The 14991-nt window shown below is 38.7% G+C and overlaps 1 protein-coding gene across 4 annotated transcripts in view; it reads right to left on the bottom strand.

The window, feature by feature from the left end:
• Nucleotides 1-14991, bottom strand: part of wdr20 (WD repeat domain 20) — a 58612-nt gene that overhangs the window by 6596 nt on the left and 37025 nt on the right. For all 4 annotated transcript variants that reach the window (XM_003224071.4, XM_008115756.3, XM_062968481.1 and 1 more), the window contains 2 exons: nucleotides 7295-7477; nucleotides 4531-5811 (listed from right to left, as the gene is read on the bottom strand). In XM_003224071.4, the coding sequence (XP_003224119.1) occupies nucleotides 4531-5811; nucleotides 7295-7477 (1464 nt within the window). The remainder of the gene's footprint in view (nucleotides 1-4530; nucleotides 5812-7294; nucleotides 7478-14991) is intronic.

Here is a 14991-nt window from a genome sequence, read left to right as displayed (position 1 = left end):
GCATACATTTTAACACAGTTTGAATCAGCATACATGATGACGGATCAATATTAGAAGTATAAACTCTCTAAGTCAACATTTGAAATAGATATGAAATACTCAAGAGGTTATATATAATTCTTTAGAATCATTTATAAAAGCGGCAGTTACAGAGACAGCAGTTTCACAGTGGCTATTTGTTCAAGAAAGTGCCTGCTGCATCATAGGAGTCTCAGCTGTGGCAAAACATTGCAATTTCAGGCATGAGAAGCACTACTGACAGTTATCTACATTTTATAGTTCAGTCACACTTTTTTATTTAATGTCAGTATACAGAGGACAACCCCGGTAAATTATTCTGTAATGTCAAGTATTTAGTGGGTTCTTTCAGCTGAAACAGTGACATAAAATACTAAAAAATAAGCAGTATGAAACAAACATGATTTCTTAAAATTATAAATATACCAACAATACTTATTAAAGCTTTATCATTATTGCAACAGTCAATTTAGTTTTAACAATTTGTCATGTTAGAAAGGCTCTTATGAAATTTATTCAAGTTGTCAAGAAATTAGATGTATGTTTATAAAGAAAATACATATGAATTTTACTGTTGATTTTTCACTTTATCATTACAATTTTGTACAGTATTACCTAATGTGTCAATCTTAAAACAAATTCATGTATACAGACCATAAGTGCAGAAAAAGAAATCTTGGCTTTATATCTTTACACAAGTTATGTGACAGTTAAATTAGCTGGTTTCCTTTCTTTTCACATAAGCAGGCCAGCAGTATTCTAAATGCAAATTTAGTAGATTTAATGTGATAGGAGGGAGACATACAGTCTTTTCAAGTACAAAACTGAGTTCCAACAGATGGAACATTGCCCAAAAAAGAGGTCTAAGAACCTTTTCGTCCTAGTTTGAAGACTGACATAAAAAGGCTCTTTCTAGGCTTCACAAGAAGAAATTGATCCATACCTGACTGGGCATCTTCTTTAAGAGGTGCATTTGGTCTCCATGCCTTGTTGTAATAACTGTGTATGGCAATATTTCAAAGGACTGAAAAACATCTGTTTCTGGAGTGTATTTTTTAAGATCTTTCATTTGCCTCCAACCTCAAGACTGATTTAGCAGTTCTCAAACTCTGAATGAGATATTATGCCTTACGATATAAGGATAGTATTCAACAGCACTTTATATTTCAATCGCAAAAAATAAAATATCCTTTGATCACAAGAATGGAGTAGTAAATGTGTCTTTTACACATGTCCAGATATAATAATTCAATATATCTGTTAAACACCTTTAGCTAATACGGAACTCATTTAACGAGGATGCTGAATTATTACTTGTTACTGGAGAACTGAAGAATGTTGTATAATTTAAAAACTAGATTTTCCCCCTGTATGATATAGTTCAAATAAATATACTCAATTTCATGTGCATTTTGTTCTACAAACTGGTAACACATTTGCTCTGCCAGGATATACACTGCCATTATAAACTGGTAACACATTTACTCTGCTGGGATATATGCTGCCATTACACTTTGCTCTTCATTTGTTTTTAGGTTCACCCTTATAGTGAGCCTTCAGAATAAGTAGTGCCAAGTTTCTCTAAACTTAAAAGTGGTTGCTGTGCATGATTTGGGAAGGACAGAGCTTTGCCACTGAAGGCAACATCTAACTGGTATGACTAGTCTTGCAAAAGATATTCAGCAGCCTACCTGTTGTCTCAATTAGGTTATAATTGCCAAAGAAAAGGACAAGATTTATACGTTTAACTTTTCCCAGTAGCACAGCAAATATTTTTATACGGTCAGTACTGAGGAGCTTTGATGCCCCCAAAGTAGGCAGTTGCTTTATAAATTAGAAAAGACCTACATTTCTGCTTAATATGCAACATGGATTTATCCCACATTTTGGACTGGACACCACACTTCAAGCTTTTAAGAACATTTCCTAAAAGCCATGTGAAATGGTTGGGGTGTGTGCTGTACATTCTTTAAAGTACTCTCACATTTGACCTTGAAAGGGGGGCAAAAACCCCACAAAAAACCAAGGAATCTCAGCATCTGATGTGAATATTAAGAGGACCTCCTACAGTCGTAGTACATGAAGTTTTATTCCAATTTAGCAGCATATCCATCTGCCCTCTGAGTTCTTGATATGGAAACTAAAATTTGATTTTCCAGCCAAGGCAAGTAAGCAGTCAGATTATTGCTGCTTATTTTAACCCCATTCTAATATCTCATTCCATAGAAAACATATCATTTGCTATCCTGGCTGAACCAATGTGGCAAAAACAACTGAGATCTTCTTGCAAAGGTGATATTTTGCTGAGGAAAATAGAAGCTATTTTTCAGGGTTTTCAAGGACAAATGACAACATAAACAGGTAGCAGCTTAAAATTCTTTTTTAAAGTTAAATATGGGATCAAACATCAGGTAAGACCCAAACATAATGCAGTATATAACCCGAGGGGAAATATGTTACCACTACAGTTTTTGAAGAGTCATTAAATAGACGTAGAGTTAAGTGCTCTCATATAAAAAGAAAAGAATGCTTATTAACTCATTTCTGGGGAAAAGACCTCCCTGGCCAGAACTCTGTAAACATTTCATCTATCTTGCTAGTTTAGGCCAGCTGAGTGAGCTCACCAACTGCAAAAATAAAGATAATAATAATATAATTATATAATAATAATTTGAAACCCAGTCTAAGTAAACACATCCTAAAAAATATGTCATTTACATCAGTGTGCGATATTAGTTTTCAATGATCTAGTGAATAGAATCAGCATGAAACTTACCTTTAATTAAAGATTTCCGCATTGGCCAAATATAAAAATCCTAGCTTTTGGTACTGCATACTCTATCTCTGAAATATTTGAAATCCATTCCAAATCAAATTGTTGCTGTTAACAAGTTGAGTTTAACCAATACAGTTTGCAATTCCTTTACAGAACATTTAATTTATAAAAAATGAAAGTAGCCCAAGGGCCAGAGTTCCGTTACTTTGCAATTAAGCAGAGCATTGAGAATTTACTTCCAGGACACATCTGAAAAGTTACTCTCAAAACTGTCCCTGGGCAAATGAACAAAATCATAGAGCATTTCCATAATTTTAGAACAGATAAATAAATAAATATAGTTTTGCCATTTATCTTCACAGTTTGTTCCCCACATCCATGAAAGCAATGCCACACATCCCTGGATTGTCTAAGGCATACTGGAGATACCACATCACAAACACACACACATACGATAAGTTTTCGGTGAAATGTTGAATTTTTGACACAATTTAGATCTTATAGTCACAATGGGCTTCAATTTCTGTAGGATAGCTTTTTGAAACCTGTGCACTTCAGTAGTTCTCAGTGACATTTTTCAACTATTTTTCAGGACTGACTTTCAGGAACAAATGAAAAAAATGTGCAACTTTACACCTAAAAAAAAGATAACTGCCAGTCTTTTAGGGATTCATTACTAGTTTATCTATCAATACCCATGTGCCTAATGCCTAAGATATTTCCACACAAACACCAGACTTTGCTAATCTTTACTTCAAGCCAAAGAGTCCCCAAAGCCTTCATGGCTAGCTTATGGGGAAGTCATCTTCTAGGAGGATGAGCCCAAAATGACCCAAGTGCGTGTGCAGAAGCTACATCAAGTTTCTTTGGATCTTGGCCACTGAATTGCAAATTGTTAAATGAGCATTTGAGTCAAACCAAGCATAAAGTGGTAAAATTACATAATTACTTTAGCTGTGGTCAACATAAAAGAAAACGTGAATGTCACATTTAAGTGGATATAATGGAAAATGGATGATTGAAAAAAATTCTTAACAAATACTTTAAGGTGAATGGAAAAATATAATATGAGATCCATTCCACATGGGGACGTTCTAAAAATATGACTTCTGCACATAGAAATGCTTGGAGGAGATTGATATTAAAAATCAGAATATTACAGTGCATATTTAATACCAGTTTATTCAAATTTTAAATGGAGACACTACAAATTGCCTTGATGATCACTGGAGCATTAAACGTTCTCAGTACTATGACTAGCTTTTGGAAAAAGTGAAAATACATCCTGCTTTATGGATTCCTGCCAAGTAAGTGTTCTAAATTCGATTGCCCAAAATGCATGTTATTTATACCAAGGTACAGTCTACCCAAGCTGTGAACAGACTATATTCTTGAATGCCCTTACAATTTTACCCTCACTAATTGGTTTTTAGATTTGTCTCAAACATGTTATACAAAAATAGTTTTGAAAATATAGGAAAACTATCACTGACACTTTGGATACACAACACATCTCCGGCTGGAAGGCAACTATATTTCAAAAGGACTTTATCCGGGTCAGACACTTCAAATCGTTCAGAAATATGGCATGCAGTATCCAAAAGTATGGCTCTGAGGAAATAATTTTTTTTACATTAAGCATAAAGAAATTTATATTCAACATTCAATTATGTTTTGAGAAAAACTACCTATTCAAGTTCTACTTCTTTGATGCAGCATTAAGGATTAAAACTTACCACTTTACCAGGCCTTGCCCATGTGCAAATAAATCCCTCCTGACAAGCAGTGACTATACAGTCTTCAAGAAAAATTAACACAGTCAGTCTTTCATGTGCTATCTTTTTACAGATAAGAGGCTCTAACAAAGGAACATCTTCCATTCTGGGACACAGAGGCGTTCCCAAAGTTTTTGCTGGGTCTGTTTTGGTTTTAGTAACTAGGTTCAGTTTGTCACTGCTCTTGCTAGATATATGTCCCATACTATGGTTTCTCTTGTGGTCTTTTTCATGGTGTCTTTCCTTCCGGTCGTGTAGCGATAAGGTTGCAAACTTACTAACACCGGAGGCAATGGCACCATCCATGACACTGCTTTTACTGCCAGAATTGGAAACTGCAGAGTGTGGAAGGCTATTTGATCGTGGAAGAGGAGGGGGCACAGAGTTCCCAGGTGTCGAGATGCTGTTTCCATTACTTCCTGGGTTAGCCCCGCCACTTCCTGCAGGCGGACTTGTGGCATTCATGACGTTTGTGTGTGTCCTTGCCCTCGAGAGGGGTTGGTGTGGGAAGAGAATGTCTTCTGTTAGGTCCCATAAACACAGCTGCGTGTCCTGGCCAACTGAACCAAACCTATACGTTACGCTTACTGGGCGACTGTCCGTAGAGTTCCTTTTTGACAGCCTAGACTGTGTGCTGTTTGCTCGGTCTCTTCCAAAATGAAGAAGATCTTGGAAATCCTCATCACTGCCACTAAATTCCATTGGGTCACTTTCTTCTACACTAGTGGTATACGGATCAAAGGCCACAACGCTCACCCATGATTTGTGTCCATGGCCCCTAGCTATAACTCGACAATCCACAAAAGACCAGATAGTCACCAAGTCGTCCTCTCCCCCTGTTACAATATATTTTCCATCTGGACTCCAACATGCACATAGTAGTCCTCCAAAGTAGCTTTTCATTGTACCATGCAACTCTACTGAATCAAAGTTAAATACTCGTAGAAAGCCATCCTGGCTTACACATGCCAAGAACTTCCCGTCTGGGGAAAAAGCAAATTCGTTCAGGGCACCTTCACCTACTGTCCATTTAAGCAAAGGATTTCGCGTTGATTTGCTCTTGCATGTGTGGACTGCAAAGCTTTCTCCTTGTTTAAGTAGCTGATAGTGTGGGGCTGTGGTGCCACAATTGTGTTCCACATTATACAAGTACATATTGCCACTGGAATGAGCTACTAGGAAGAGACTTTCTGAACCAGGCACCCATTTTACACAAGTTACTCTCGACTTGTCTATTAGTCTCTGAAAAACAAAGAAAACAAAATCAGAGCCATCTCAGTGCTGTAGTTTTCGTTTACTGTTATCTGTGCTTAAAATATTAAATTATTCTACTTGCAGAAGTGTGAGAGGGGTTCAATTAAGCTGTGCCCAAAAGTTGGCTTTTTAAGGCATATAAATATGAACTAACAATGCAATCGTTGGCTTAATTAGTGAAAGAAAGAAAGAAAAAAAGTAAGAAAGTCTGATCCAAAACACTGTAAACCAAAAAGACTCACCTATTAAAAACCTGGTTAGATATGTAAAATCTAAACAAAAACTTAAGGCATTAGTGGGAACATTCATTTTTGAAACAAAGTAGTTACATTTTAGAGATCCAGCAGATTAACTGGCAAATTTGTGTAGTAATGGGACCACTGTCGATATTATAATATAGTGATGAGAAAATTACTGCAAGTGAAAATTATGGATTTTTTTATAGCTATACAGTGTGTAAGCATATTACTTAGAAACCTGACTGGTGGTAGAAGAGGGAAGATCCAAAATCTGGATAAATTAAAATTAAGCAGTCATACAGAATATAATATTTTATGTAACTAGATACATCACGGCAACTAGTTAAATGACAACAGAAGAGATTTTCAAGTTGCTGATAGTACCTTCCATGACCTCTGGTGAGTTCCTGTAAATAAACTATGAGATGTGGCCTGTGAATTTGTTAATTTATGTAATACTACTACTAGGACAGGGGGAAAGGTGGGACAAATACATACAGAAACAATAAATAATAGCAATAACAGCAAAAACAAGAACAATAATATGCCAGTTCCAATTGAGAATACTGGATTATTTCAATTTGGAAACAGTGAGACTTGGTTATACAAAATATATAACTCTTGATTAACAAGAGTTATTTGGAACTGGTAATGATTTTCTAAAAACATGAGGAATCCCCCTGAGAATTATTTTAAAATTGTACTGAAGTATGAAATGTGACAACTCCATTTTACAGTTCTTATATGTCATATTTAATATACTGTTAAAAAAATTAATTGAGTAGCTGTAATCAAAACATTATTTACAGAAGATGGAATGAATGACACAAACATTAGCATAACCTTATAGGAAGCATGATCCTAATGATGAGAAGGAGAAATAGAAAACAGTGGGAGGTATAAATCCAATCAATCAGTCAATCACAAATATATAGGATTAGAAGATGATGTTGCTGTAACATTGAGTAGGTTGGAAAACATTGCCTTCTGATAACAGCCAAAGGATAAGAAACAGTTTGGGAAGTGGGGAATAGGGAAAAACTGTCATATTATCTTTTATCGTTGAATATTGTAAAAAATAATCTCTATCATGTTTTCTTACACTCATACTTTTCCTGTTTTCAACCAAACAAGCGGACTCTTAGTGGGAAGGTAAGTTAACATCTGTATGGATAATAGATAAAATAGTACACATATGCTTGCATGCACCAAGAATAAGGACATCCACTTACTTCCTCATTAAATAGTTTGCTAGTTTCTTTTTTAATAGGATCTATAAGTTGCACCTGCCCTGCGGAGAAGCCCACTAATAGAGAAACACTTTCCGCTGTGGCTGTTAAATGATTGAAGTCATGACACGTCGGTTGTGTTCCTTTGTATATCCTTTTATCTATTGGTTTACTCAAATCAGCAGCCTGGAAAAAACAAAAACAAAAATGAGATTAGCAATGGGTAACTATTCAGGTGCTTTACAACAAAACAAAAGTGTAATGTTTGTTGCAACCATAGCAACAGAATTAAGGAGCAGACAGGTTGAAAAAGCCAGCACATCAGACATTTTACAATCAGATCCTATGTTCTATCAATGTTTAATATATTCAGCAGTCATATTATTATTATTATTATTATCAACACAACAACGTTGTATGGCACAGCAAACAAGATAGATATGCTGGATTTCGTTTCGCAAAACCACAAGTCGAACACTTCCCAAGTGTCTAGGACTGTGTGATGTATTTTCTGATGATGTGTGCAGATCCCAGTAGGGTGGCCTTTTGCAGTTGGCAGATGGTGATTATTATTATTATTATTATTATTATTATTATTATTATTATTATTATTATTATTATAGTCTCTTCTTCTTCTTCTTCTTCTTCTTCTTCTTCTTCTTCTTCTTCTTCTTCTTCTTCTTCTTCTTCTTCTTCTTCTTCTTCTTCTTCTTCTTCTTCTTCTTCTTCTTCTTCTTCTTCTTCTTCTTCTTCTTCTTCTTCTTCTTCTGGTGGGAGTAATATTCTGGCACATACAAACTGAAACCAGGATGCATTTCTTTTGTGGCTCTTTGTTTCCTTCCTCCATTTTCCTCATATACCTTAGCCCTCTCTCTTTCCTTTCTTTCTTTGCTTCCCCTTGTATATCTCCCCCCTCTTCTTTCCTTCCTTTTCTTTCTTCCCTCCTTCTTTTGTGCCTTCTTTTCTTCCCTCTCCTCATACATATATCACCTAGCAGTAGCCAATTAATTTCACTCCTTTCCCTGCCACATCACACCTAGCAACAGCCAACCCACTTTGTTCCTTTTCTTTCCCTTAGCTCTGGGCCCAAAAGGGGTGGAGTTTTTTTTTTTTTTAGTTCAAACTTCTCAATTATTTTAAGTTGGATAATGAATGGTATGTAGTTCAGGTCTGGTCCAGATTCATGAAGCCATATATGACCCTTTATGGTACAAGCAAACAAATAAACACATACATACTTTGACTTTTATATATACAGTAGAGTCTCACTTATCCAACATAAAAGGGCCGGCAGAACGTTGGATAAGTGAATATGTTGGATAAAAAGGAGAGATTAAGAAGAAGCCTATTAAACATCAAATTAGGTTATGATTTTACAAATTAAGCACCCAAGCATCATGTTATACAACAAATTTGGCAGAAAAAGTAGTTCAATACGCAGTAATGCTATGTAGTAATTACTGTATTTACGAATTTAGCACCAAAATATCACGATGTATTGAAAACATTGACTACAAAAATGCGTTGGATAATCCAGAACGTTGGATAAGCGAATGTTGGATAAGTGAGACTCTACTGTATATAGAAGATACCACTAGCCAAAAGCAAAATGCTGCAACAAAAAGTGGGGTTTTTTTCCCTTCCAACAGGGATGGAGAACAGCGTCTTTCCAGATATTTTTGTGCTGCAATCCCCTGCAGCCTTTTAAACACATAGTCAGCGGTGAAGGCCGAGAGAAGCTACTGTCCAACATCATGATCGCACCACGTACGTTTTTCCTGGCGTGTAAAAACAGTGAACATAGCTTTGGCTGTCTTAAGGTCACTCTCGTAGACTGATCTACTGTAGAGTACCTCTGTGTTCCAAATCCATATAGGCAAATAAGTTTCTGACCCATCTGAACTGAACACAAGTCAACGTCTTTCAGTCTTCCAAGTTTTGAGGGCAAAGGAAAAGTAAGTACCCCTTTTTGTAATCCACTGAAAATGTGATTTGACTCAGCTTGGACAACAGGATCAGCAATTTCATAGGAAAAGTCTATGCATCACTATCTCAAGCAAAATACTGTATGCAACAGAAGTCATATGATAATATCTTCCAAATGGCAGTTCTCCGAAAACACTGTCAGAAAGTAACTCAAGCCAGAAACATCATTAATGGGAGATGCATGTGACTGCCTGTTTTTGGGTATACAACATAAAATACAGTTCATTGTTTAGTAATTTATCTCATCTACACAGGGCTTCTTTATTTTTTCCCATGACGAAACTGTGGTGAAAGATGGTCTAATAGGAACAGCAAAGTCTTTGAGTTAAAAACAGACAAAATATTCAGCATGGAGTTAAGGTAAAAAAACAACAGTTGTACAATGAGACCTTCACTTTCTCATTGTAATATTCAAGCATACATATCCATGTCACTACTGTGAGCCCTTGGTATCTATTGGGGTTTGGTTCCCAGATACAAAAATCCATGGCTGTTCAACTCAAATCTATATACAGTAGAGTCTCACTTATCCAACATAAATGGGAAGTCAGAAAGTTGGATAAGCGAAAATGTTGGTTAATAAGGAGGGATTAAGGAAAAGCCTACTAAACATCAAATTAAATTATGATTTTACAAATTAAGCACCAAAACATCATGTTTTACAACAAGTCTGTCACTTGTTTGGGAGTGTGGTTGCACTTGTGTTGTTGTTGGGTGTGTCGGCCAGCTGCGCGTTGCTGCCTAGATAAACAGTTGTGGCAGACTGTGTTGGATAAAACAGAATGTTGGATAAGCGAGACTCTACTATATAAAAATGTAATGTACGTTTGTAGGACTGAATAAACAACAAAACCACTGAACCAAATCACACCAAATTTGGCCACAAAAGACACAGTCATCCAGTCTATGTCTTTCAAACAAAAAAACTAGAAAAATAAAGTCCAAATTAAAGGACGAGGAAGAGCCATTTTCAACCCTGGCTACCAGTCAGAAGGGTAGGCCCTTCCCCCTTTAGGCCCTGCCTTTCCACACATCTATATAACCCAGAATGCCAAGGCAGATAATCCACAGTATCTGCTTTGAACTTCTGCCATATAATCCAGTTCAGTGTGGATTTTATATAGCTATGTAGAAGGGGCCTCATATAATCCAGTTCTAAGCAGATAATGTAAGATTATAAATATAATATATAATAATTGCCATGGTATAATAATACAGAATAATATAATCTCTAAAATCAGGACAGTAAATAAAGAGCAACAATAGGAAAACAGGGAAATTCCAGACAGGAAACAACCAGGGCCAGCTAACACCTCCCAACAAAGGATCCCCCAGGCAGGAAGCAGCCAGGCTATGAAGCTGAAAGGCCATTGCATGCTAATCAAGGTGGCTAATTGCAGCATTCATACCTGCCGCACCAAGACTATTAATTGCTATTCAACCTGGCCAACCAAGGATTCCGCAAGGTAGAAAGCAGCCACGCTTTTAAGCTGCAAGACTACTCAGTGCAATTCAAGCTGGCCAAACAATGATTCCCCTACAAAGGAGGTAGCCAGGCTTCAAAACGGCTCTTTGATTGCCAGCTCACCAAACAAGGATTGCCCTAGGTATAACACAGCCAGGCATTGAAGCTGCAAGGCTATTCAGTGCAACCAGGACCGGCCCAAGGAAATTTCAAGGGGTACACAAAAGGTTTTTTTGCGCCCCCTCCCCCATGCCGTGGGAGGCGGGGCCAGTCCTGCCTCCTGCGCTGGGCGGCCACGCCTCCTGTGGCGTGGGCCGCGGGAGGCGGGGCCAGACGTGGCCCCTCAGCCAGGCTCCGGCGGGAGTTCTTCCAGGCTGCAGCCTGAAAGGACTCCCGCCGCAGCGGGCGTGCGCCGTGGGAGGCGTGGCCGGTCCCGCCTCCCCCGGGGCGCGCCCTGGCCGGGCTGCCAGGCTGCGTGCGGCGGGAGTCCTTTCCAGGCTGCGGCCTTTGTCATGGCCTGGAAGGACGGCTGCCATATGCAGCCTGGCTGCGCCAGGGCGTGCCCCGCGGGAGGCAGGGCCAGACCTGGCCCCGCCTACCGTGCCACACGGCCCCGCCTCCGCCAGGTGTGGCCCCGCCTCCCAGGGGCTCAATAGCGCCCCTGGGAAGGTGGCGCCCAACGCGGGGGCATGGTCAGCGTGCCATGTTGGGCCGGGCCTGAGTGAAACAAGGGATTAACTTTGGTAGAAGGTGGCCAGGCTTTGAAGCAGCAATACTACTCTGCACTATTGAAGCTGACCAACCAAAGATTGCCCTAAGTAGCAAGCAGCCAGGCTTTGAAGCAACTAGGCTATTCATTGCAATTCTAGCAGCCCATAAAAATTCCCCTAGAACACAAGTACCCAGGCTTCTAAGCAGCAAGCCTATTCTGTTGCATTCCAGCTCACCAAACAAGGATTCCCATAAGAAGAAAACGGCCAGGCTTCGAGGCTGCAAGGCCATTCACTGCTATTACACCTGGCCAACAAAAGATTCCCATACACCACAGCAACACATGGCCAGGCACAGCTAGTTTTATATATATAATGGCAAAGTAAAATTGTGCCCTTATGTAAAATGGCAAAATCAAAAATTGTTTTTTGGACTTTCTGTGGATGGTTGAATCAGCAAATGCAAAATATGTGGATACAGAGAGCCAACTATATTAGGGATGTGAAAAAATCTTACAAAATTAACTTTTCTCAACAAGAAGACTGTTGTGAAACACCATTTTACACATTTAAATTTCTCACATCTAGGGGCCCCTGGTGGCATAGTTCGTTAAAGCGCTGAGCTGCTGAACTTGCAGACCAAAAGGTCCCAGGTTCAAATGCCGGGAGCGGAATGAGCGCCCGCTGTTAGCCCCAGCTCCTGCCAACCTAGCAGTTCGAAAACATGCAAATATGAGTAGATCAATAGGTACCGCTCCGGCAGGAAGGTAACAGCGCTCCATGCAGTCATGCCAGCCACATGACCTTGGAGGTGTCTATGGACAATGCCGGCTATTCGGCTTAGAAACGGAGATGAGCAACAACCTCCAGAGTCGGTCACGACTGCACTTAACGTCAGGGGAAAACCTTTACCTTTACCTAGTGCAAAAATAACAAGAGCTCTTTTTCTTCCTTGTTGAGGCTCAGCACTGTGTGTGCAGCGTCTCTGTAAAAATAACAAGTCTTTTGCCTCTGTGAACCAAAGTACATGCTTGTGTGAATGCACACACAACCTGCAATACAGATACTGAATCAAAAAAGTACAAATAAGCAGGAGTTACGATCATTCAGCTAAACAGTTTGTACAAAAATTGTTCTCATGTATTTGAAAACTCCTGAGACTAGCAAAAAGTATCTGTCTCACAAGCAAAAGAAAACTATGAGGCCACTCCTCATAGGCCTTGGCTTCCAAACTTTTTATCATTTTGGTCACTTTTCTCTGGATACGTTCCAGCTTGTCAATATCCCTCTTAAATTGTGGTGCCCAGAACTGGACACAGTATTATTCCCAGTAAGGTCTGACCAAAGCAGAATAGAGAGGTACTGTTACTTCTCCGTCTTCTTTAAATCTTCTTTAAAGAGGGAATCCCATGAAACGCCTAACACTCAAACTATTACACCATTCTGACTCTCATCTTTAGTATCACTTTATTTGGTACTAGTCTTTCCACTCCATAGCCATTTTTATCATTTTTATAGATAAAAAAACCATGAAGACTCTTAAAATCTCAACATATACACTTGCTCAACACAGAAGTGCCTGAAGCTGCCTTGATTTTGTGTCATGCTTAGGGACTAAACTACTACACACATTCACAAGACCTTGATTCGAGACTCATTTTCCTTTTGTAGTCATAGTATCGCCCTTAGTTGCTTTATACCCCTTTGCACACTTCCAAAATTCGAATGCCCTTCAACACAATTACAAACTGTTAAGATTCACTGTTGAATATTTGTGTAACTCCCAATAAGTAGAGATGGCGAGTACTGGCATCATCTAAGAGGCATTGATTCAAAACACATGCCACTACTGTCCATTATGAATTACAGCAACTACATTTTTTGAAAAAACTCCACAGATGGGACTTCAACACTGGGTCATCATGCAACTACACTATATGAATGCATAAAGATTTTCATTCTTTTGATAAGCTAACAGCTATCAAAACCAATTTGTTTCTTCTGTGACAATTAACCCTGAGTGTGTAAGCTGATGACAAATGGGCAGTATATGGATACCTGCTATTATAGAAAATGTATTACCTTGGTAACTGACTAGGAAAGTTTTCCACTAAGCTCTTCCCATGATGCAAGTTTAAGATATGTGCAATGGTACAATGAGACATGTCCTATAAATTCTCAAAAATAATTTTCCAACAACTACATTTTAGAGCTAAACCAGACACAGGTATATGTAAAATTACCACACTGGCCTTTAAATAAAACCAATATAGATTCAGGAACAGAGTGATCAAAAGAAAAGGAGTCAAACAGCAGAGATGCTTCATCATTTCACCTGTTTTTCTTACTTCGTATCAGCACTCACCTGGCTCCAGGTTTCCAAATGCAAGTTTCCATGTGAAAAATGAGATTAGGGCCCTTGATTTGGAGTGTGTGTGTGTGGGGGGGGGGGGTGGTACTAGATAAGAGAAAGTAAAAAGCCAATATTCCCAATGAGCTCTTCCCAGTGCTGCTCTTTATTTTAGTGTAGTAGCTGAAGCACTGGGCCACAGCTCTGTAGAAGAGGGACTAACTCCATATTCAATCACAGAAACCCAATGGGCGACCTTGGGAAAGTCACAATTTCTCATGCCTCAGAAAAAGAAAAAGGGCAAATTCCTGCTGAACAAGTCTTGCAAAAAAAAAAAACCAAAAACCCAAGAATGGTAGTAAATGATGTGAAGGCAAACAACCACAACAAAAATCGTACACACATCTGTCTACTTTGGTAGTTAAATAGCACATTTTCTCCATTTCCAATACCCCTATACAAGTCCAAGCACTTAAATATACTAGTTAACAAACAATTATAACAGCTACAGTAAAATCCCAGTAAAATTTGCAACTGGATCAAAAACTCTACAATACAACCAACACTCATCTCAGACCACACCCCACTATCTGTGGAAATAAAATTAATACCAAGAAAATTTACATGAAAACTGAATGAAAATTTATTAAGACAAAAAAAATTGTAGAAAAAGGTAAATAAGATCAGTGAATTTTTAAAAACTAATGTGACTCTGCACCCCTGCTGGAGCAACAGGTTAAACCACTGAGCTGCTGAACTTGCTGACCGAAAGGTCGGCGGTTCAAATCCAGGAAGTGAGGTGAGCTCCCGCTGTTAGTCCCAGCTTCTGCCAACCTAGCAGTTCAAAAACATGCAAATGTGAGTAGATCAATAGGTACCGCTCTGGTGGGAAGGTAACAGCGCTCCATGCAGTCATGCCAGCCACATGACCTTGGAGGTGTCTACAGACAACGCTGGCTCTTCGGCTTAGAAATGGAGATGTGCACCAACCGCCCGAGTCTGACACGACTAGACTTAAGGTCAGGGAGAAACGTTTACCTTTACTAATCTGACTCTGATAATGTAACTAAGAACTATTTGGGACACAATGAAGGTCTATATGAGGGGCATACAAAAATATTGTGAACTTCTTTAACTACTTTTACAAAAGAAGATAAAGATGTGTTACATAGCCCCATAATTACAAACG

The sequence above is a fragment of the Anolis carolinensis genome, chromosome 1 (assembly GCF_035594765.1).
Source record: "Anolis carolinensis isolate JA03-04 chromosome 1, rAnoCar3.1.pri, whole genome shotgun sequence".
Taxonomy (NCBI): domain Eukaryota; kingdom Metazoa; phylum Chordata; class Lepidosauria; order Squamata; family Dactyloidae; genus Anolis; species Anolis carolinensis.
The sequence above is the reverse complement of the archived record's forward strand: the minus strand, read 5'-3'. Positions and strand labels throughout refer to the sequence as shown.